At 35.1% G+C, this 23,759-nt stretch overlaps 3 protein-coding genes and 1 long non-coding RNA gene across 6 annotated transcripts; 1 reads left to right on the forward strand and 3 right to left on the reverse strand.

Moving 5' to 3' along the window:
• Positions 1 to 298: 298 nt before the first annotated feature.
• LOC148695230 (uncharacterized) lies at positions 299 to 940 on the reverse strand. Its single transcript, XM_088698330.1, has one exon. It carries the CDS (start codon positions 938 to 940, stop codon positions 299 to 301), a length of 642 nt encoding a protein of 213 aa, XP_088554456.1.
• Positions 941 to 6,792: 5,852 nt separating this feature from the next.
• Positions 6,793 to 9,141, forward strand: LOC137718750 (putative isoaspartyl peptidase/L-asparaginase 2). The gene is made up of 4 exons (XM_068458288.2): positions 6,793 to 7,069; positions 7,562 to 7,795; positions 8,249 to 8,335; positions 8,432 to 9,141. The coding sequence occupies exons 1-4, from the start codon at positions 6,908 to 6,910 to the stop codon at positions 8,924 to 8,926; spliced, it is 978 nt and encodes a 325-aa protein (XP_068314389.2). The 5' UTR covers positions 6,793 to 6,907; the 3' UTR covers positions 8,927 to 9,141.
• A 4,894-nt stretch (positions 9,142 to 14,035) lies between these two features.
• Positions 14,036 to 18,393, reverse strand: LOC137717799 (uncharacterized). Of its 2 annotated transcripts, XR_015965522.1 has the most exons (5): positions 18,261 to 18,393; positions 17,877 to 18,135; positions 16,752 to 17,759; positions 15,452 to 16,655; positions 14,036 to 14,624 (listed from the first exon to the last, which is right to left on the reverse strand). It is a non-coding gene; the product is annotated as an uncharacterized LOC137717799 (long non-coding RNA). The 2 variants fall into 2 exon arrangements; XR_015965521.1 differs by lacking the exons at positions 14,036 to 14,624; positions 17,877 to 18,135; positions 18,261 to 18,393 and having other exon boundaries at positions 16,316 to 16,655; positions 16,752 to 16,923.
• A 2,803-nt stretch (positions 18,394 to 21,196) lies between these two features.
• Positions 21,197 to 23,313, reverse strand: LOC137718413 (putative carbohydrate esterase At4g34215). Of its 2 annotated transcripts, XM_068457955.2 has the most exons (3): positions 22,601 to 23,313; positions 21,585 to 21,789; positions 21,197 to 21,398 (listed from the first exon to the last, which is right to left on the reverse strand). In XM_068457955.2, exons 1-3 carry the CDS (start codon positions 23,222 to 23,224, stop codon positions 21,376 to 21,378), a joined length of 852 nt encoding a protein of 283 aa, XP_068314056.2. In that variant the 5' UTR covers positions 23,225 to 23,313; the 3' UTR covers positions 21,197 to 21,375. The 2 variants fall into 2 exon arrangements, with proteins under 2 accessions (XP_068314056.2, XP_068314055.2); XM_068457954.2 differs by having other exon boundaries at positions 21,295 to 21,789; positions 22,601 to 23,268.
• Between the last annotated feature and the right edge of the window lie 446 nt (positions 23,314 to 23,759).

Genomic DNA, 23,759 nt, shown 5'->3' on the forward strand with positions numbered 1-23,759 from the left:
AGCATTATTTGCATATAAAAGGTTCCTTGTCACTTCCACTTGATTTGTATAGTTTGCCTTTTGCACAATCTTTCCTGCAGTGCATTTTTTGGCCCAATGACCAAATCTGTCACAATTGTAACATTTTGGTTTACTCTTATGCCTACATTCTCCAAAATGAAACTTGGAGCACACTTTGCATTGAGGTTTTGCACCTACTTGACTCACAAATTGTGATTTTTGTTGAAACCTTGGCTTTGAATCCCATTTCTTACCCTTTGAGTTCCTTTTTTTTTTTTTGTGCCTGGTAATTACTAGACTAAGTATTGCTCTTACTCTGTCTATTGTTACCCACAGATAAAGAAGCAAAAGCCTTTTCAATTGCATCAGAGGAGTGTAAATCAAAATGCTGCTCTTGACCTTTCAAAATTGCAATCACTTCTTGTAGCTCAATAGTTTCAAGGCATTTAGTATTTTCAATCACAAGGCATATAGGATCATAAGCTTTACTCAGACTAATCAACACTTTCTGTACCATTCTTTCATTTGAAGGTGTCTCTCCAAACGTTTTCATTTGATTAATCATCTCATTTAAACAAGTAAGATAACTAGACAAAGATTCACCATCTCGCATCCTAGCATATTCAAACTCACGCCTGAGATTTTGACGTTTTACCGATCGTACCTTATCACCACCATGGTATTCTCCATATAACAGATCCCAAGCCATTTTAGATGAGTCTACGTTGGCGATTCGGGGGAAAATCTGATCGGAAACAGCATTTTGAATAATCCCGAGAGCTTTGGCATCCTTCATGAACATTTCAACAATCTTTTCATCATCTTCATCCATAATTTTAGCTTCATCAACCTTCGTTTTCTTCTTGTTTGAATCATCAGGGAGTGTAATCCCTTTCTCTACCAATTTCCACAGTCCATGAGACTTGAAAATCGTTGTCATTTTGATTTTCTAGAACTCGTAGTTCTCACCGGAGAACATCATAGTCCTTAATTCTGAACTTCCAGATCCGGCCATCTTGGGCTCCGATGTGACGGGAAAACAAACTCGATTTTGATTTCTATGGAATTCCGACAACTTTACCAGAACGGGAGTGAGCTTGAATGTAGCTCGAATGCTTTAACGTCAATGACGTTTTCAGCTTCACAGTCCACGCCCAGATCTCAATTGATCCAACCTGGCTCTGATACCATATTAGAGTTAGGTGATGTAATTCGGAAAAGAAGATGAATGCATTGATAGAAGAAAATGGCTGCTGCTTCTTCTTTCTGCAAATCACAGATGAATAATTCTTTTCATTGATTACTACTCTCACATCACACAAGGCGTGTAAAAAGAGAATAAAACCGTTAGGACTCTTTGCTGGATCACTTTCTCTCTAGAGGTGAATCACAGCCACTCATCTAGCTAACAACTAGGATCATTACACATGACACTCATGGCCTTACATATTTGAACCCTACACTTGACAATTTTAGCACAAGTGAATACACGATTCAGCACATGGCTTATTTTCTAAATCCTAATCACAGCTTATAATTCAACAATACCAACAAAGGCAAACCTTAAAGAGAGCTAAGCTAGGGAAAATGTCATGATATTATTTACGAAGGATACTGTAAAATATGGTTATGTGGCATAGTATAATTAGCTTATGTGCTGATTTTATAAATCAAGGATAAGCCCATCTATTCCTTCCACATTAGCATATATGCATAATGTTGTATATATTAACATTGTAAAAGTCTTGGGGGGGAAAACAAGTGAATTTGTTCATGTCCCACCAACGATACACCAGACAAACTATTAGTGGGTACGACGTCTATGAGCAATAATATGGGTAGCTACCATGATGTCTCGTCCCCAACTTTGGGAGTTGATGCATGTTCCATCAATCTTTAGCCTTATAGTAAGCATTTTAAAAGTCTCCGTCGGCCACCGTCATAATTAATTCTTGGACGTTTAAAATAAGAAAGTCACTTAGATCTACTTAGGTATTCGTTTGGCTCGTTTAGACCTTTCTAAACCACCTAACTAGATCGCGACTCTCACTTAGACATAAAATAGAAAACATTCATTTTGCACTTTATTTTTTCATAAATTGTAAGAGACTTATTGGATACTTGGATGACGACTAGGTGTCCTAGCTAGGTTGTGACTCTCACTTAGATAAAAAAATAAATAACTTCAATTTTGCATTTTATTTTTTCAATAAATTGTAAAAGACTTGTTGGGTACTTAGATGAATACTCATTATATGTTTGGTCCCCATGTTCTCAATATATTCTAGTACTTTATAATTTATATGTCAATTCTATTTTGCAATTTATTATGTATCCTAATACAATTATGTATTTTTTTTGAAGTATAAGTAGGCATTCATTTGTATTTTATGTAATTATTTTAATTAAAATAAAAAACTGCCTAACCCTTCACCTAGGCCCGGTGCTTTAGCTAAACCCATGCCTACCGTCTGACTAAGGCTTAGTGCCTTTTAGAGCCTTGATAGCAAGAATTAAAATTTTTATTTAAAAACATTTTGTGTGTGTGTTTGTATGCAAAGAGAAGAAGTTCTTGGTCGAGTCTGTCTCTTATGTGAGATCTTTAGGTCCCATTTTACTGCGAGAGAACTGCTCCATGCAAAAGCTATAACAAAGAATCTTCCTATAGATATATACTTGATACCCTAATATACGTACGCATGAAAATCAATGTTGTGGAGTTTAATTGATGTAATCTTTACGTAATTAGCTAAGAAGGTTTGAATGACCCTTATGTATATCTGCCAGCTTCATCCTCAATACATTGTCATCAGCCTAAGCAAGACCATTTAACCAATCATCATCAGTCTTATCATCTCATTATCCTGTGCTAATTAGATCGATTATGCTCATGTGGGGATATACTTAAACGAAATACAGAAATAATCCAGCACCGTTGGGACCCATCTCACCTTTGAATTTATGATTAGGGCTCCGCCGCCAGGCCCGCCATACCTACTCCGGTTTTATATATGGAAATGCGTAGAAAGAAAGTCACATTAAATTAGCCAGAAATTTAGACGTCCCATGAAATTTGAAATGTTTAAAGAAAGTGACTTGACACTAAGTGGTTAAATGATATGTTAACCTCCAGGCAGAAATTAATAGGGTAGCAACTATAGCATGCAAGTCTAGGTTGGGGGTGGTTAACATCACTTTCATGATCAAATTCACTAGAATTAACGTTCAACTGTGAGGTAACAAATAATTCATGAAAAATCTCATTTTTTAGATAGTCCACTTAGCATTTCTCTTCATGTTTAAGCATGAAGGCAAGAGAAATTTTTGTGGAGCTGAAAACATGGCCCTGTACACCAAGTATAACAAACAATTGGTTGAATTTTTTTTGTTTTAAGTTTTCAACAAATTGTAGTATACTTGGTGTACCGGACCGTACTCAGGGCACACTACAAAATCTCTCCAAGGGCAAGGCAGTGAAAAATTACATATTTCTGTTTCTCAACTAGAAATTTAACCTACATATACTGGGCATTATTTTTGAAACAATTAATTAATGTAAAAAAAAATTAAAATCGTCTTCAGCGATCAGTATAAAAAATGATCAGATTCTGTACATATACTAGGCATTATATAATTCGTAAACTCGAGTCACGACCACAAACAAAGGAAGAACAAACGAGAAGAAAAATCAACGAGGAGAAAAGAAAACAAAATAGTTTATGATAACGATGATTTTTCTACTAAACTATTGCCAAGAGTTCTTGTACGTATCTGCACGACTTTCAAGCAAAAATATATTTTTTCTACGATTTACTTGCATGCAGGTGTTTAGTTGTCATGACCAGACTGCCCTGGCCTGGCCACTCCATAAGCTGCTCCAAACCAGACCGCTCTCGTGAGTTGGAGAAAGTTATATGAATTTGAAATTTGTAAAATCTTGAAATATATAGTGCGGATGCACTCTTATAGTAACGTTTATCGTCAAAGTTAACGTTATTCTAAAGATAAACTTACATACATTGTTCTATTAATAAAATATCATAATAATTGTATATCCGTTTTATGTAAGTTTTTATAATTAAAAATAATCTCCTTTTTTTTATGCACAACCCACATAAGTCATTTCATTTAACTCGCTTCCTTATCAAGTAGATTTGAAATATGTGCGTGGTAAAACTTAAATTGGTCCCTAAATTCCAAAATTACCTTCGTTGCTCGATTTCTTGCTAAGGAGATTCAAAAGTCTATTGATTCTCCATCACATCATGTTTTTGGCACAATTTTCGTGTCAACATTATAAAATATTATGTCAAAAACATGAGATGATGAAGAATCCATGAATAGTCCAGTTTTTGATAGAGTCTCTTTAGCATTTCTTTTTCACCATTGGGTTGGGGCAGGCTATCCTTTGCATGCTAAAAATTCATGACATTAGTGGCAAAAATGAATTAGATTAGGGCATTTACATAAAAACAGAAGATGTGTTGGGGCCAACTAAGAGATTATAAGTTGGTTAATGGCTAGTTTGAGATTGTTGTGCTTAACAACAAAAAAAAAAAAAAAAAAAAAAACACTTATTAAAAAAATCTGCAACATCAAACGTGTTTAAAAAAAAATTGTTATCAATAATAGTAGAAAAGAAGAAGTAGAAAAAAGTGGTTTTTTTTTTTTTTTCAAAGCATAGTAATCAGTCCCCATTTAATAAAATTTTAAATGGCAAGTATACCGCCACATATTTTACAAAATTACAATAATTGCCCCTACATTAGACTTTTTAGCTAAAATAGTCCCTGAGATTTGCATAACTCATCACTTTAGTCCCTAAGATCTAAAATCAATAGAAGTGGTCCTTGAGTTTGTCCACCATCAATCATTTTGGTCATTTCATGAAAATTTATATTAAATAATGCCCAAAATGACAGACATGCCCTCAATTTAATAAACAATGAGCCAAATGATTTGACAAAAATTGAGAGCATTTTTGTCATTTTAGCCTTATTTAATGGAGATTTTTCATGGAATGACCAAAATAATTAATGTTGGACAAACTCAAGTACTACCTCTATTGATTTCAAATCTTAAGGGCTATAGTGGGGAGTGATGCAAATCTCAAAGACCATTTTGGCTAAAAAGCCCCCTACATTATTCTCTTTGACAATTATTATATTACATTAAATATCCTATTCTTAGCAATTTATATAAAAGTTTACTGTATAATTAGACACTATTTTTTTTATTTTTTGTTAAAAGCAATTTTATCAAACACTTAACAATTTTATTTTACAACTATTTATTCTCATAATATAACATAAGTAGCTTTTTTTTTTTCTTTTTAAACACAACAATACCAAACTAGAGGAAAAGACAATCCAAAAATAAGGAAGACCGCAAATGAAGGGGTTTTCTTTTTTTTTTTTTTTTTTTTTTTGGGAACAAAATGAAGGGTTATTAAACCTATTCGTGCGTCACGTCGTTTCCCCATTGGACACAGCTAACACTAGAATAACTTCCCGCAACAAGTGGGGGCACAAACACAAATGCAATGCTGGGGAATCCTAATTAAATTTAATTTTAATCGAGAAATCTTAATAAAATTAAACGAAAATAATGAATATGATTAAACATAGGTGTGTAAAAAGACATAAAAAATGTGATTTTGAATTCGTTTGAAAGTGCATTTAAAATAATTGAAATCACTTTTGATGAAAGTGCTTTGGAACCAATTCTTAGTAAAAATACTAATGAATCCTAGAAAATTAGATGACGTGCTTCTTAAAAAAAGTACATAACTGATGCTCTTACATAAAACACTTCAAGAGCTTTTCAAACCCAAAAACAATTTCATCAAAAACACTTTCAGTTATTTTAAAAACACTTCCATATAAACCATTTGTCATTTTTCAATGTAGAGAATGAATATGAACTTGGAGACATATAAAAGAGCACATTGTGCTAATCAACTTAATCAAGTCTAGGCCTATGGAAAAATCCACATATCCTATTGTTTTACTCCTTCATATTGATTTGTTATTTATTTTATTAGCAAAATGATAGTGTTAGTGGATTAAATAATTAGTTATTAGGACCGAAGAGAAGTAGTGGGATTAAACTCCCACCAAGTACATAGTTATGATTTGTTGTCAATATTTTAGTTACAAGGTGAGTAGGAATACAAATGCTCTTTAAAACTAAGAATTATTTTCACACATATTTGATATCTCTAACATTTTTCAAAGGCCCAATTGGATTATTAGTCCTCGTGGTAATATGATAGTAGGAAGATATCCCTGTGGCGAAAAAAAAAAAAAAGGATTTAAGCCCTTGTGGTGAAGTGTGTTAGGATTTTGGCCAAAAATTGAAAATTCCATCAACTCTCTATTAATTATTAGCATGTGAGCCACACATATGTGGCTAAAACTAAACTCTTTGTTAATTGTTAACCAATGAAGCTTACATGTGAGTCTAATTTTATCATTTTAGTCTCAGATGAGAGCCTTATGTGCTTACAATTAAAGAAGAATTAATGAAATTTTCAATTTTGAGCCTAAATCTTAACACATTTCACCACAAAAGCTTAAATCTTTAATTGTTTTTTACCACGGAGGTAATTTTCCGACTATCTTATCGCCACCGGAGCCTTTTTCAAGTGAAAATGGTGGCAGCATTCCCTTTTTATATTGGGGCCAAACCTTGGAAATCAACACGACCCAATTTAATTCAATTTTAAGATCCGACTCCTTAGGCAATTTGGAATCCGCCCCTGCCTATAAAATCCCCGCAACGCTGGCATTTCGTAGACACAACACAAACAAAGCAAAAAAGAGGGCGCGCACATAGAGAGATCTAGAGTCGCACCAAAGCAAGTCCAGAGAGGGACACAGAGAGCGCGACTGAGAGGCAGAAAAATATGGGTGGTTGGGCAATTGCGGTTCACGGCGGCGCGGGTGTCGACCCAAACCTCCCCATGGAGCGTCAGGAGCAGGCCAAACAACTCCTCACCCGGTGCCTCAATCTCGGCATCTCTGCTCTCCGCTCCGATCTCGCCGCCATCGATGTTGTCGAACTCGTTGTACGTCTCCCCCCTCCCCCTCTCGACATTTATCTCCATTTCAATCCCATAATAATGGCATTCATGTTTTCCGTCATATCATACAAGATGGTATTCTAAATTACCCTAATTTATAACACGATATTAAACTCAAACTCAGCTGACCTAATTCACGTCTGCATTTTTATTCGTTGCTATTACCCGTTTGATTTTCATATTCAATATCTTTTACTGCCGATTTAATCCCATTTCTGTGTTTGTTTTATGTGTATTTTCACGTGACCAAACAAGCCGTAATGATTTTCCAAACACTGGAAACTTTCCCGTTATGTTTTCCGAGTTTTTAGTCACGTTTTTAGTTTGCCTGGTTACCCTAAGCTGGCGGTGCATGATGCATGCTGGAACTTTCTCTTATAGTTTACGCTCCTTAAAGACTATTTTATTTTTAATTATTTTTTTACTGAATATTGGTTTTATTATTAATTTTTGTGAATTGGTTTTGTCAAAAAATAGGTTCGGGAATTGGAAGCCGATCCCTTCTTCAACTCTGGCCGTGGATCCGCTCTCACCGCTAAAGGGACGGTTGAGATGGAAGCCAGCATCATGGATGGACCCAAGAGACGGTGCGGCGCCGTTTCGGGCTTAACCACGGTTAAGAATCCCGTTTCACTCGCCCGCCTCGTCATGGACAAATCCCCTCATTCCTACCTCGCCTTCTCCGGCGCCGAAGATTTCGCCCGACAACAGGTTTATTATATTTTCACTTTAACCCCTTTCATTATCTATAATAATATTTAATACCCAAATGCAGAACCAAAATTTAAATTTGGATTCTTGACAAAAATAATAAATCCTTATACCAAAAATTTTGAATAAAATATAAACTCTTGTCTTGTTCCGCAGGTGTAATGAATCTGAATCTGAATCTACTGCAAAGATTCCACCTTACTGTTCACAGTGCCACACGTTTACTTAATTATTATTTTAGTTGATCTCCTTCCACTACTATCTCATATAGAAAAATAATATGGACTTTATTTTTAAATTATATTTTGTAAATTAAGTATAAAGACAATTGATAGTTAAATTTTATTATTAATCGTTAAATCATGTGCTCTACAAATATAATCTGAATAAAGATTTCATTTGTATATATTATTTTTCTGTGGAATCTTAATGGGGTTTTGTGTAATATTTTAGGGCGTTGAGGTCGTGGACAATGAGTATTTCATCACGGAGGATAATGTGGGGATGCTCAAATTGGCCAAGGAGGCCAACACAATCTTGGTACGTATATTCTGTTTTCATCAAGGGTAATTAATTAACGGATTAAGTACTTAGTACGTTTTGGGTCATATATTAATTAATTTTGGTCGCGGGCAGTTTGATTATAGGATTCCATTAGGATTGGAGAGTTGCAGCGCAGGTGTAGAGAGTCCGTTGGTCATGAACGGGCTTCCCATTAGAGTTTACGCCCCTGAGACCGTTGGGTGTGTGGTGGTAGATAGCCAAGGGCGTTGTGCTGCAGCTACATCCACCGGTGGGCTCATGAACAAAATGACTGGTCGAATTGGTGACTCGCCACTCATTGGTGCCGGTACCTATGCATGTAACCTTTGCGGGGTCTCGTGCACTGGAGAGGGCGAGGCAATCATACGCGGGACACTCGCGCGTGAGGTGGCAGCAGTTATGGAGTACAAGGGCCTGGGGCTGCAAGATGCAGTGGATTTTGTGATCAAAGAGAGGCTTGATGATGGCAAGGCCGGACTCATAGCCGTGTCTAACAAGGGTGAAGTAGCTTATGGGTTTAATTGTATGGGAATGTTTAGGGGGTGTGCTACCGAGGATGGGTTCATGGAGGTTGAGATTTGGGAGTAGAGAGGGATTTTGAAAGTGAAAAATCTTTCTGGGTTTGCTTTGTTGGGAGTCTTAGATACTAAATAATCTGTACCTAGGCTTTGTTTTGATGTTGGTGGAGGCTGATATCAGAAATGGATACCTTTCATTAGGTGTTTCATTAGGTGTAAACTTTAGATGAAGTGGCACGTATTTTTCTCATTATCGTTAAATAAACAGCCAAAGCATTTCCATAATCTTCATTTCTTTTTAAATCACAACACAGTATAAATTCTGACGGTATATATTCTAAACTGTTCTTATTTACAAAAACAGAATTTGAATTTGAAAATAAAAAGATTTGTTGGCAGATGTATTTCGTTGACGAACTAACATGACACAACTTTTCGTAGTCTCTACTAAAATTAGTTGCCATTTCGTGATTGAAATGTACAAATTTTAGGTAGGGCATCCGAAAAATCTTGTTGTCAAAAGTAGCCAAATGATGTTTTCCGGAAAAAAAAAAAGAAAAAAAAAAAGCCAAATGAATGAAGATTCCTGAAACCACTTTTATCATGAACGTGCTGAGGCTTTGTGTTTGTCAAATTGCTGATAGTGATTCCTTTGACATGTGTGATAATTTAGGTCATCTTCAATAGAAAAGGTTAAAGGTTTAAAAATAAAAAAACATTTGATTTGTCTAAAATCTTATCTCCATTTATAGTTGGGCTATAAATTATGAAGTACAGGTTATTATTTAGTCAAAAGGGCGTGGACAAATGTAACCCCCTTTTAGTCCTTTTTTTTTGGGCATCACTCCTCATTTTCAATAATTGATTGAAATTTAACGATTAGATTTGAAAACATCTAAAGACTGTTTAATTAAATTAATCAATACATTTAAAATATAAATTTAAAATTAATAAATTATCAATGAAGCTACATTTAGTCATTCGGTTAGAGATGATATACATGATCTGACACTATTTATTTAAAATAAGTTTTTATAAAACCATAATTTTAATCATAACTATATTTAGCCCTTTCCGTGAATATAGCCAAGGACCTCAAACAAGTTAAGCCTGAAATTCTCATCAGAAGAATATGAAAAAGCAGAAAGGGATTCACATGTATTGCTGGCCCATATTGAGTCCTCACACAATTTACGTCCGATGAAACAAAAGATTTCAGAATAATATGGTCCTTCGGACGGTGGTTAGTTGGGCATAGCTTAACGTGTCAAGATTCCAGAACAACCAGCCAATTACCACATGCGCAACACTGCACGTGTGAGAACTACGGAAAAGATGGCACTGAGGCAAAAGTAGGAAAATGATATTCGGATCATTTTCTCCTAATACATTAAGTTCGGGGATTGGATCGTTGAAATTTGATTGAATGGTTAAAATTATTATAACTTTTAAAGTGGACCCCTGTTTGTAGCCGTTGATCAAATTTCAACGGTCCGGATCCCCGTACTTGGTGGATTAGGAGGAAATGATCTGAAGAGGATCCCTTTCTGTAAAAGTAGGGTTGAGAAATATTAAGACCATCTTCAAAGGAGATGTTAAAATTCAAGATGTAATGCCACTATTCATATTTGACATCAAAAGTCTTTCCAACTGAAGTGTTATTTGCTGACTGAATTTGAAGGCTTTGTGTTTTGGAGTTAAATTTGACATCAATTTCAAATTTATTTTTAATTCATTCTAATGGTGGGTCTCTTATTCTACTAACATTTCAACCAATAAAAATTTTGTTTCAACATTTTTTAATAATAATTACAACCATTTAAAGTTTTATTTAAATAATAAAATAACATTTGACAATTCGATTGGAGAATTACAAAATTTGACATAATACTTTAGATTGCCACATCAGTCATCAATTGTAATTTGACTCTTATAATTTGACATTTCATTTGGAGATGGTCTAATGAGACTCAAAATTATGACTTTTTTTGGACTCTCTTTATAATAATGGCATAGGAATGAACGTTAAATCGTGAGGTGTCAGAAAGTCCATGAAGAGTCTAATTTTAAGAATCTCCTTAGCATTTATTTAGTAGGGTTTAGTAAAGTAGCCTAAATCTGAGAGTGACTCTATAGGCTTGTGGCTTATGCATGTCCTCTCTCACATTGGAATCTAATGCTGTTAATTAGGTGCTTACAAGAGTGGAAGAGATGATAGATGATTAACACCAATATTATCCTAACTTAATCATCTGCTAGCCCAATAAGAGTGGAGTTATATCTTAAAAGACCTGAGTGTCATTAGGAACAAAATCATATAATTAGAAGTTGTAAATTGTTTAGTCAAGCTTCCGATATTAGATTTCCAGCAAAGAAGAAGGTATGAAGCAATTGATTAGGAAAACGCTAATGCCATCTCTACTGGAGCAGACGTAGAGAGACATTTGATTTGAAGCTGCAATATGCCAGCACATTCTTTAGCTAGACACGCCCTAATAACTTGTGCTGCATAATCATGTCAATCTTCCAAAGTTCTGGTCTTGCATCATTTCAAGTGAATCCACGGAAACCAGTTTTACTAATTAGAGAAGATGACTGCCCATTTGTAACATCCACATACTTTCAATTGTTTGGGGACACGTATTTCGACCGACCTAAATAATAACTCATATTACATTGATATTGTTGCAAACTTTACCATACATTCAATATTAGTTCGATATTAGATTGGACATGCTCAATACACAACTAGGTGTAGGGTGTTCGTCAAAGAATCGTTGCAATATGGAGAGGACAACCACTTAATGTGCCCAGTCACGTCGATTTTTTCTGAAGTACGTACGGATAAATCAATGATTCCTTGAATCAGTTGCTATTTGGTATCGGATACGATCACGGCACTCTTCGTCAAGTAGTCACAAAAGAACATATTGTTGTAAATACCCAGTCTGAAAAATAAAAAGTCTCTACATCACCCAACCAAATTCTTTTTCTACACATTCATTTCTCTCCCTTTCTTTTTCGTTTTTTTTTTTTTAAATCTATTTTATCATTAATCCCCATTGTCAACTTAAATAACTTCAAAGTTCAATCCAGCTATAGATAATTCAGTACATCAGGAATGCAAGTGCTACCAATTTTACGGAATAAGGTAGGATAAGTGTATAAGGCTTAGGCTTTGAAGTATATTGAGTTTCATGAAGAAAAAAAAAACGTTTATTTAGGCTCAGGGGGGCTTACTAGTGAGTAAAATATTAGGACATTGGCAAAATATGACAATGGTGATAAGCCCTAAGTGCCTTTATTATCTTTTAAGGTATCACAGGAATTGAAATAAATAGTTTAAAGCAAGTTTTAAAGATATATGGAGTTAAATATACACAATTTTTGCATTTTAATATGCCATGCCACAAGGTTGTTTGCCATATAAAAGCATATTCCTTAGGTGCATCCAATCGACGTTGTGCTCTTGCGATTGTTTTATGGTGGTGCATTTTCCAATCCAACTTTGAAACTAACCTTCTTGCATACTTAGATTGAGACGGAAACATCCCATCTTTTAATGGTTGAACTTGCAATCCAAGGAAGTAAGTTACTTCACCATTCATACTCATTTCAAATTTATTGTGCACAACTTTAGTAACTTCAGAAACTACGGCATAAGAAGGTGAAAAAAAAAAAACAATATCATCCATACATATTTGTGCAACCATTAGATCATTGTCTACATTTTAGACAAACAAAGTTTTAAACTCAGGAATCTCTTTCTGAAGTAAGTGCAGTGATTAACTAGTTTTGGTTTGATGGATTGGATCATTGTCTAACTTTTCAATCCTGTCTTATTCATTTTCCAGATTTTTCATTTTTTCTTTCAAATCAAAACTGTGATTTCTGAATTTTTATTATAGAGGCTAAATAAAGCTCCTTGTATTCGCAATAACCTCATCAGCATTAAACTCTTGATCATCTGACTCTTCCGATTTATTAGAATTAGTGAATGAAACAGCTTCTTTTTCCGAATCAGTGTCATCGTCAGACTCGCTGTCACTGCAAGTGTCGTTCATTCATTTCTTCTTCTCATATTTAAGCCCTTCAAGAGTGTTTGCAGAATATTTTACGTCACAACCATAACCTCAACATTTATAGCACTTTTTCGTATCTTGTTGATTTTCAAATTTTAAAGTCCTATCAACATTAAACTTTTCAGGTTTGGATTGGTTAGCTCCTGATCCAACGTTCTTACCTTTAAAGTTTTTAGTCTTCAAAAACTTTAAAAATTGACGAGTGAGAAGAGCAAACTGCTCATCATCCAATTCCTCAACTCCCCACATTTTCATTTTTTACAGCTTTTAAGGCCATATTCTTACTCTTCTTGACATCAAGAAACTCTATTTCATAGGTTTGCAAAGCACCATTTAAATCTGCAATTTTTGGTTGAAACCCAGTAGGCAAAGACCTAAAAACTTTCTTTACAACTCTAGCTTTAGGAATACTCTCACCCGAGTTAGCAAATGGTACTTAATTTTTCATAAAATTCTGCATAAGTTTCATTCTCACTCACCTCAATCGTTTCAAATTGAGTTGTGAGCATTTGCAATCTGTAACACTTTTACTGTGTCATATCCCTTATGAGTCACCTGTAAGATATCCCAATCCCAAGCCTCCTTGGAAGTCTTAATCTTGAGATATAATTGAATTGATCAGCCCACGAAGCAGTCAATAGGGTCTTTTCTCATCAAGAGACGACTCGCAATTTTAGGAACTACACTTCCAGGTATGATAACTTCTGCTTCACTTTCACCAACTTCTGTTTTCTTTTTCCCTTTATTTTCCACAGTTTTCACAGGTGCAGTGATAGGCTTTTTACACACGCGCAAAATGGTTAAAAAACTTACAATACTTGCAAGAATGACAAGGATATTGTAGTATAAATAGTTTTAGCAAGGTCATTCTCCACAAAGATTATTAAATAGTTCGTATCAAACCAAAATTGCATCAAATTACTTTTCTAAATATTCTAATGGTCGTGAATCACTAAGACAAATAGATAGTTTAAATCAGTGATTAACAATTCAAAACCTGCATGCATATAATCATAAGCAAATTGAAGAGAAACTACATATTCATGTTAAAGCTCATGGCCTCATCCTAGTAAAAAGGAATTAGTTACGCATATTCATAATAAAAATCATAAAGTTATTTATTGAAATAATAAAAGATCGAAAACACCTTGAACGTAAAAGTCTGAAAATCTCAACACTTAACCAATTTCCTCTCTCAATATCACACGGAGAAGAAGAAATTAAAGTTAGGGCCGACCAAGCTTATTTATCCTACTAAAAATTAAATCCTCCTAAAAAAGGGCCTTCCAATAAGATTAGGAAACCAAATAATTAAAATAAAATAGGAAACATTACCCTAAATTAAATGGTAAAATTGGGCTAAAATCTGCACAGCCACTTTTTAAACCTATATAAGCTCCAAAACCGACCCAAAATAACTAGATTTAAAGCTTTGAATATTTTGAACACTTTTCCAGAAGACAACGAACCTATCAAGGTCATCTTGGGCTTCAAAAATCGCAATTAAGCCCAGAAACATCATTTTAAAGTACTGCACTGCTTCTTTTTTCGATCGCCAAAAAGTTTGGTAGAAAAATCCCAAATTTTGATACGAACATGCCAAGGGACACACGAACGTCCTCCAATTTAAATCGCTCCAAAATTCGTTTGTTTGATCATGTTTTGGTATTGATGAAGTCGAATGTCCTATATTGAAAATATAAAACAAATTATCAAAATTCTACCAAAATAATTATCAAAACATACTAAGAATAAGATAAAATATATAATATAAAACATACTAAGAATAAGATAAAATATATAATATAAAATTAACTCATCATGCAATGTAGTCGTGAACCACATAGACCCTGTAATTTACTGCCAGCGTAAATTCTTCGTTTTGGCTTTTCATGCTACATAATTTTCACCATTAAAAAATGGTGGGTATGTGGCTGACCTAGATACAAGATCCATCATGAACCCCTAGGATCTCTCTAAAAACACGTTTATTAATCCGTAATTAAAATAAAAAAAATTGAATTGAGAAGAAAATGGAATGAGGTGGAATCAGAATCAGTTTCTTATTAAAACTGTTTACTAAAATTTTATATAATCGGAATATGAATGATATTGATTTATATAAACAGTTTACTAATTCACATAAATTAGAATGAAAATTAATGTTATTTACTAAAATGTCTTTGTGCCTGGTATTTTTTATTTTTTTATTTTTGGATTTACATCCCCAAAACAGGGCCAGCCAGAACAAAGGGGCATCAGTTTCTCTCCGTGCCGATACCAGCCCTCGTTCTGCCATCGCCACCACCACACACAAACTCTCTCTATCGATACCAACCCTCTGTTTCTTCTGCGTCTCACCAGCACTTCTGCCCGAAGCACCTCCTCCGCCAATACCAATTCGCATCGTACTTCCCAATCCACCCTGCAGTCTTGACGCCCAATCCCTCTTCCACCAAATTTGACATTTGTTTTTACCAAATCATACACAAAATACAAGATAGAATTGTTACCAGATCTTGTTGTCATATATAAGTTGGGTTGTGCTGGGAAAGTGCTACAACGGGTGGCAGGTGTGTGGGTCAAGATGGGTCATTGGTGGATGGTTGTGGACAAACAGAAAGCAAAAACCCACTGTGGTGGCTATCGGACGAGATTGAATGGTCGACTCGACGGATGAGTCGAATCAATTTTGGCGTTCTTGCTGGTGTCTGTAAGGGCGGTGTCGTGGTGGTGATCAAGGTGTAAGGAGTCGGCGGAGGAGAAACGAAAGAGAGGGTGCGCTACTGGTGGAAGGTACAAGGGTATTTTGGATAGAAATGTTTGATTCCAGAAGGAGGCTTCCTCCGGGAATTCAATTCCCACCTCCATGTAGGTAATTGAATTCCGGAAGGTTAAGGAATTTGATTCCGGATTTTGAGTGAGCCCCGCTTCCTTCTCCATTCCCTAAATGTTAGTAAACGCTGGAATGCCTCGGGAGGAATGCGATTGCGTTTCTTTCTGCTCCAAATCCCGTTTGGTAAACACGCTGCAAGTGCATCCAGAGATGGTTCTTGTATCAATTAAAATCGCAGATGGATCGTGAAAATCAAATCAAACCAAACAGATGAAATACGTGGGATTGAAACGCAGTTCCAATCCTGCGACACAACAACAAAAATAAAGATAAAAATCATACAGAAAAGATAATTTATGAGGGAAAAACTCTTCAGCAAATGAAGATAAAAAAACTCGGAGCACATCTTGATGAAGGAATGAGATGGATGATAAATCTCTTAAAAACTTGCAATCGCACAATTTCTGACAAATATTTGCAACAAAAGTAAACCACATAGGTTTATTATGCCTAACAAAACAAGTACAAAGAAACACAAACATATGTGCACAGTGCCAATACAGCTTTTATTTCCGTCGAATAACAAGCAAACGTTACATAATATCATGTCATCGTGCACCTGTTCTCACTCATTCAGTGGCCTTATCATCTTTGGATTCTTTGGCACCGCCAGAGATGGCATCCTTTGCTGATTGAATGCTGTTTGCCACTGCAGCAGCCGCACCTGCAAAAGGGTGAACACCCTCACTCTTTGCTCCGCCGTCTCGAATCTCATGAACCACTTCAACGTCCTCCTTCTTGGCTTCTTTGTTTTCTCCCGCCGGTGATCGATAATCCACTGTCTCCACCTTGATCTCCTCTTTTGTTTCTCCACTTGATCCCTGCAAAATTTAACCCAATTAATTAAAAAACCAGACGCAGAATCACTACGCTAACAAAACATATAGCACAAATAAAATGATGGATGAAATTCCTACCTTCGAAGTATCCATATAGCAAAATTCAACTCGGACAATTCTCAAACTTCCACCTACAGATTTTATGAAATTAGTTGGCCAATGCACCTGGATATATAGTTTACTTCGTCGAGTTGAAGGCGTACCAGCGCCTGACACGTATCTTGTGAGCTGCCCGATTCGTGTCCACGTATCTCTGTGTAATATTTCTTTTGCTTTTTTTATTGAAAATTTTAACTAAATATTTTTGGTACTATTTATTTTTAATTAAAAATCATATTTTTATTTTTTTTACTATTTACTACATATTTATTTATTATTTATTATTTTTCATTTAAATTAATTTTTTTTAATTTTTCGTTATTTTTTAATTTTTATTTTTTTTGTAATGAACTTATGTCGGTAAGCAAGACATTGTGACGAAGGCTAAAGTCACTAGAGATATTTTGAAATCATTACCAAATTACCAATGGGCCAATGGAAATCTCGCACCTGCTTTAATTTGGATAAGATAACACAACTTTTAAAAGCTCCCGGCCATCTCGTTTAGTTCCCTCATCTGCGTGAGGGACGGAAGGGATTGGGGATGACTCGTAGGTACCGTGGATTCTTCTGCCGACATTTACCTACTTTTTAGATAATTATCTTAATACAACTACTTAATCAAATTATCCTTAAACATGTAAAAGCTTCAACACATGCATGCCAATCTTGGAACTAGTGTTTTGGCATATGCTTATAGAAATTATTTTTGAAACGTTTATAGAAATTATTTTCCTTAAAAACTCACGGAAATATCTTCACAACATTAGTAGATTGTGGAAACTAGCCCGTGATTAAGGATTCAACCAACAATTTGACATCCTCGAAATTTGATGCAAGATAATAAAATATAAAATCATCATACCTCACGTTGAGCTTCAAACAGTCGATTTTATGTTCCGCTTCAGACAATCAATTTCATCTTCCATTTTTTTTCGCTAAAATGTTGTAGTCTTTGTGTATATGGTTGTAAAGATTTATTTTGTTCTGCAAAAGAAATGAGTACGCATGTCTGAGGGCTTAAAAATTTCAAGGCCTAAATAATCTGTTCATATTAATCCGACAAGTTATAAATACATAGTCTCATATATAACGGCCTCTCACTCATTTGGTGATCTTATCTTTGTCACTTCCAGAAATGGCATCCTTGGCTGACTCAAGGGTATGTGCAACTGCAGCAGTTGCATCAAGATCAACGGTCACTACCTCCTCCTGCAGCCCCCTTATTTCCACCATCTCGAATCTCATGAACCACCTCAACCTTCTCCTTCTTGGGCTGTTTGTCTTCCCCTGCCGGCGGCCGACAATCAACTGTGTCCACCTTGATTTCCACTGCTCCTTGCTCGTTTATTTCTTCAGTTCCCTACCAAAAACACAATTCAAAACAGAACGCAGAGTTACTAGATAATCCAAATAATTGTTACTTTAAAAATATTCAAACAAATATTAAACATATGGTATAAAATTTAGAAAGCGATGAATGCATACGTTTGAAATATTCATGTTGCGAAACTGAACTGAGTCTGAAACTTGCACCTCCAAACATAACATGATCAGCTGCCCAAGGCGTAGATGGTAGATATAGTTTAGTTCGTCGTGGTCAAGCAATAGTGTGGAAACAGGGGGGCACCAGGGACGGGCACGTATCATGTGAGCTGTCCGCTTTGCGTCCACGTAACCTATGGTAAAGAGTACTTAGAATGAGTTTATAATCACCTGATTTCTTCACATAAGAAATTATAAGAAATTATAATGCCACGTGATTATAATGCGACGTGATGATGAACTCATTATAATTTCTTCACAAAAAAAATATAATATTAATAAAAATATTATGTGATGATGAACTCGTTTTATATAAATTATAAAAAAGTTAGGTATTTTTATCATTTTAGTTATTATTTAATTAACATTTTTTCATAAAAAAAGAAAATAATAATAATAAATAAACTTAAGAACCACTTTTATTAATTTCAAATCTCAAAAATTAAAATGAAAAACCATGTCAATTTCTAGACAATATGAGCTAAAAAGCCGTGTATCATCGTTCCTCGTCATTTATATTCCCACAGTCATACTTGATGAACATACGCTGTCAGAAGCCAGAGATTTCCCATTATCCATAATACACAGAATTGTTAGGCCTCCTTCGGATTGAATTTAATTGGAAGGCAGATTGTCTGCTCTCTTGTTTGGGTCCTTTTTTTATTTTTTTTTATTTGTGCGGGCACGGTTAAACCATATCAACATTTTATATTTCTATTGTTTTTTATCTTATTATCTCTATAAAAAAAAAAACATAAAATGTTGATATGAGTTAACTGTGACCGTACAAAATAGTAGAAGATGAGAAAAGCACTCAAATAGTAGGGCAGACAACCTACCTCCATTTAATTGGGTATTTGGATATATGGGCCGTGTTCTTGTCGCTTTTAGAGCCAGCCCTTAAGCAAAAGCAGGAAGAGGTGTTTATCTTACATATAGGAATGTAATTTTTTGCCAAATTAGTATTCCAACTGTACCATATCAAAATTGTTTAAAAAAATTTGTACCATTGGTAATGATACGATATTTGTATCGTATTATATATTCTCAATACGATAATAATATTCAAAATCATTATCAGTAATATACCGTATTGTACCACTACTATTGATATTATATTATTTATTTATTTATATATAATTTGGTATTATTATCATTATATATGCACTTTATATTTTTTTTCCTAGTCATTTATCCAAAACCATCATCTCACCCTCTAACCTCTACCTTCCCAATAAAAAAAAACCTAAGCCTTGTGACTTCATCTTTTCACTCATCTTGCCATCGATTTCATTTTTGTTGCTCCTGTTCTGGCGACTCTCTCTCCGCAGTATTTAGGAATCTTTGTACTATTTTTTTTAGGAATGCTGAGTTCTTTCAACAATTTTTTCCATCTATTTACTTCTTTTTTTCTTAAAAGAATCTTTATAAAATTTTCATAATTAAATAAAAAAGTTTTAGAAACCCAAAGAGAGTGACCAAAACACTCTTGGGCCTTGAATTGGGTTGGAAAAAAACCAAAGTTTGGCCCAAAAGAGTGGTCCAAAACAAAGTGATAATTGCCATTACCATACCATGTCAACTGAACTATTTGGCATGCATAAATTCGGTATACTGAAAGTTTAACACAATAATAGTAAAAATTTTTACCATATCAAAAGTTTAGTATGGTGAAATTAGTACATGAATTTTGGTATGATAATCGTACCAATACCACCCCTACTTACATGGGCATCCAATCGACTCGGTTTAATGAATTATTGGGCCCTTTGGATTTTAGTTCTTCATACTTTTTCATCGTAGTCGATGAATTTGTACCATTTGATAAGCGCATCAGAGCATCTCTAACAAAAATTCTAAATTTTTGTTAAACTAATAAATGAACAATATAAAAAAAAAATTACTTAGCTACTCAATTTACCTTTTCATCTCTATCAATAAATGTTATTTTAACAAAATTTAAATATTTTATTATTAACAATTCAAACCCTACTCATTCATTTTCTGAAACCACCTTCACTCTTCTTGTTTTCCTTGCTCAAGGGTTCAACCTTGATTGTTTTTTTTTTTTTCTTTTTGAATATTTAGCATGTGAACAGTTGCACTTTAAATTTAAAGAGTGATTGTTCATTTGCTATAATAGACACTATTTTACAACATGAATTTTTTTAATATGACTATTTTAAAATAGAGTATTTTTTAACAAATTTAAAAATAGAGTATTTTTTTAACAAGTTTAAAAATAGAGTATTAGTTGTTTTACAGCATCTCTTGGAGATGCTCTTAGCTATTATTTACCACGATAATGCTTGAAGCACAAGGATCATAAAACCAAACCAAATTTATTAGCAGAGGGGAAACAATTTTATGGTCAGTTACCACATCTTATTGCATGCGCTACAAAAATGATATGTATATCATTAGTGGTAGAGCCAGAAATTCATTACAGGAGGGGCCTTTAAGCCAAATGAAAGAAATTAGAAAAAAGTAGTTACAAGTATAATTCATTGGAGAACAATCTAAGGTTTTTTGTTGTTGCTTTGTATTGTCATGAAGAATTTAATCAAACAATAATGATGAAGATTTAAAATTTGTACGAAAAAAATTAGTATTGCGTTCATTATATCAGAAGAATAGAGCTTGTTCACGAGCTTTAATAAAAAAATGATTAACATATTAGATTTGAACAAAAATTTAAAATCATGGTTGGCTCAAAACTGTTACTATTAGATTTTTCTTTCAACATAATTAGATTTTCCTCTAAATTGTATAGATGTTGTTTTATAGGAATTGACAAACAAAAAAAAAAAAAAAGGAATTAGTTTAAAAAAATCAAAAGGTTATTGGCATCAGAAGGCTTATATGATAAAACAGAAGGCTAGTTATAAAGCTTGATGGTATAAGAATCAGAAAATTGTTTGCATAAACAAGTCTCAAACCCATGGCTTGCTGGAAACATTAAACTCCACTCCACCAATGGACCATATACTCTTTATTGAATAAACCAGGAAACAACACGTCTGAATGGGTGAAATTCCAAAATGGGTCCTGACATATTCTAGCCTCCATGTAGCTCTGCCCCTGTTGATCATAGTACAAAGTCAATCATAGGATAGTAGCCTGGCCAAAACCCTAATAAATACAAACATTTCAATTTGTAAACACTATGAATGAAGTAACAAGTTAGCTAGCTCGTGGTGAGAAATTTCAGTAGCAAATAAAGTACAAAATGGAAAACATAATTAGGGTATGTTGCAGGAGCATTACTTATGGCGCTGGGCAGGAACTGAAGATAAGCATCGGCCAACATTTTCCCAAGTTCAACCTGGGCAGGGGTAGTGAGGTGTAAGCCATCAGGCTCCAGTGGCAGACCTTTGGCGTCGACGGTTCTCACGTTTAGAAGGTCGACTCCCAGCTGGGCTTCTCTAACTATCTCTATCAGTGTTGCTTCATACCCAGATGCTAGAGCCACCTATACAACCAACACACATCACGCACTGTTATTTCTAGAGTTGCAGACACACCATTATCAACCAACTAATTAGTTCTTCACTAATTTATACAAAGTCACACGCTATCTCACTAGAAATTCTCTTTGCAAGACGTTCGTTTTTTTTAAAGAACATTTAAAGTTAAACGCGTTTAGAATAGACCTTATTGCATTTCAGTTGATTACCAAACGACATTATTTTATTAGTTTTGTTATAATATAAAACATACTCACACGCACATGCATACCAGGGCAGGACCTCGAAGCATGTACATTGTGATAATCCAATCCTCGAAAATGAAATGAAACAATTTGCCCATCGATTCTGTCTCTTCATTTCAATTCTCAGCTTAGATGTGAATTCCCTTTATTAATTTTTTTTACCATTTCAATTGAATATAATTCATATCACATTAAGAAATACCAAGTTGCACTAGGTTTACCTAGGAATCGATCAAACTTGTAATTAAATTAGTTAACAGTGATACCGACTTCGTCAACTTCTTACATTTTAAAAATATCTAAACCTAGCTAACAACGTGACATCATACAGAAATTAGGAAAATCTGCCTTTGCTAAATTTGGATTAACGAGATCAAGGAATAAATGGAAGCTAAGGCAAGAAGCTGAAAATCTAAAAGAGTAAAACCATGTATTAATGTCCCTGTGAGTTGCGCGAGTTGGCTAGCTAGGACGGTGTGTTTATCCTCTTACTTTCGAATGCCACACCAGAATTTTATCGTTTGTATAAACAAAAACTGAGTACTTAATTAACAATACTAAGTAATCGTACCTGGATTATTGGGAGATCAGGAGATTGCAGATCCAAACGTACATCCCCAAAAAAAGTTTCCAATCTGTTTTTATAAGACAGAGCGTCTTCTCTACTAGCTGTATCGCTCTCGCCCTGATACCACAGAAGTGCTCTGATCGAACCACCATTCTGCAACGAAGCCTTGGCCCTCCTGATCATCTGGTTGTACAGAAAGGAGCCACGTCTCCACTCGGTTATGTTAGTACCGCCGATCGCACAGGGGACTAACCCAATCTGACCAACGGTACTAGAGTGATTGGCCAATACCGCTTTGGCAAACGCCATGCCGGGTCCAATCCCATTGGTCTTCTCCACATCAATGTCGGCATGGAGAGGCTCGCTTGCTTTAACCCACGTGAGATTCACATTGAGCCGGAAGACTGATGGGTTGGGGCGGCACTCTGGCGGCACGACACCGTCCCAGGTGGCGATGCCTGTGGTGGTGTCGTTAACCACGCCACCTCGACCCGCCATGTTACTCTGTCCGGCCAGGATGAATATGCTTTTGAGATGTTGATCAGTTTTTTTGTTTGGTTGTTGGGTAGTTGGAGATGCTGAGCAGGCTTGAGCCACAAGAGACAAGACCAACACGAAAAGCAGCATTGTGGGACAGGAAACTGTGGCTTCTTTCTCTCAAACTTGAAGGCATTTTGCAAGCAAAGAATCTTGCATTTTTAATTTTTTTTATGTCCAGTGATTAGTCGGACCAAGTCCACCTCAAAAAAAAAAAGAGTTTAGAAGATGATTAGGTATTTATATATTAAAAAAATCATTTAACTTTTTTTTATAATTTTAAATATTTTTTATTAAGTTAATCAATCTGGGCCGTTGAATTTCAAAAGTTGAAATTCAACAACCCAAAAGTGGACACGTGGCCCACGGTGAGATTCTGACATTTTTTTTTTAGTCTGGAATGCGGGCTCATGCACGCTTGTATCCCACGTGCCAGCTACAAAAAAAAAAAAAGGAATCAGCCATGGTTGACGTCAAATAGGCCAGTTCCTCACTCAGCTCATTCTAGGCTAACCTAAAGACTGGGGTGGACTTTGGGCCGGTCTATTTTGTGGGGTGGAGTGGTTTTTTGGAGTGCCAGCCTTTTTTTTTAGACTTTGGGTCAACCTCCAAAGGAGGAGTAGAC

Source organism: Pyrus communis, chromosome 8 (assembly GCF_041283825.1).
Source record: "Pyrus communis isolate YQ-2024b chromosome 8, ASM4128382v1, whole genome shotgun sequence".
NCBI classification, from domain to species: Eukaryota; Viridiplantae; Streptophyta; class Magnoliopsida; order Rosales; family Rosaceae; genus Pyrus; species Pyrus communis.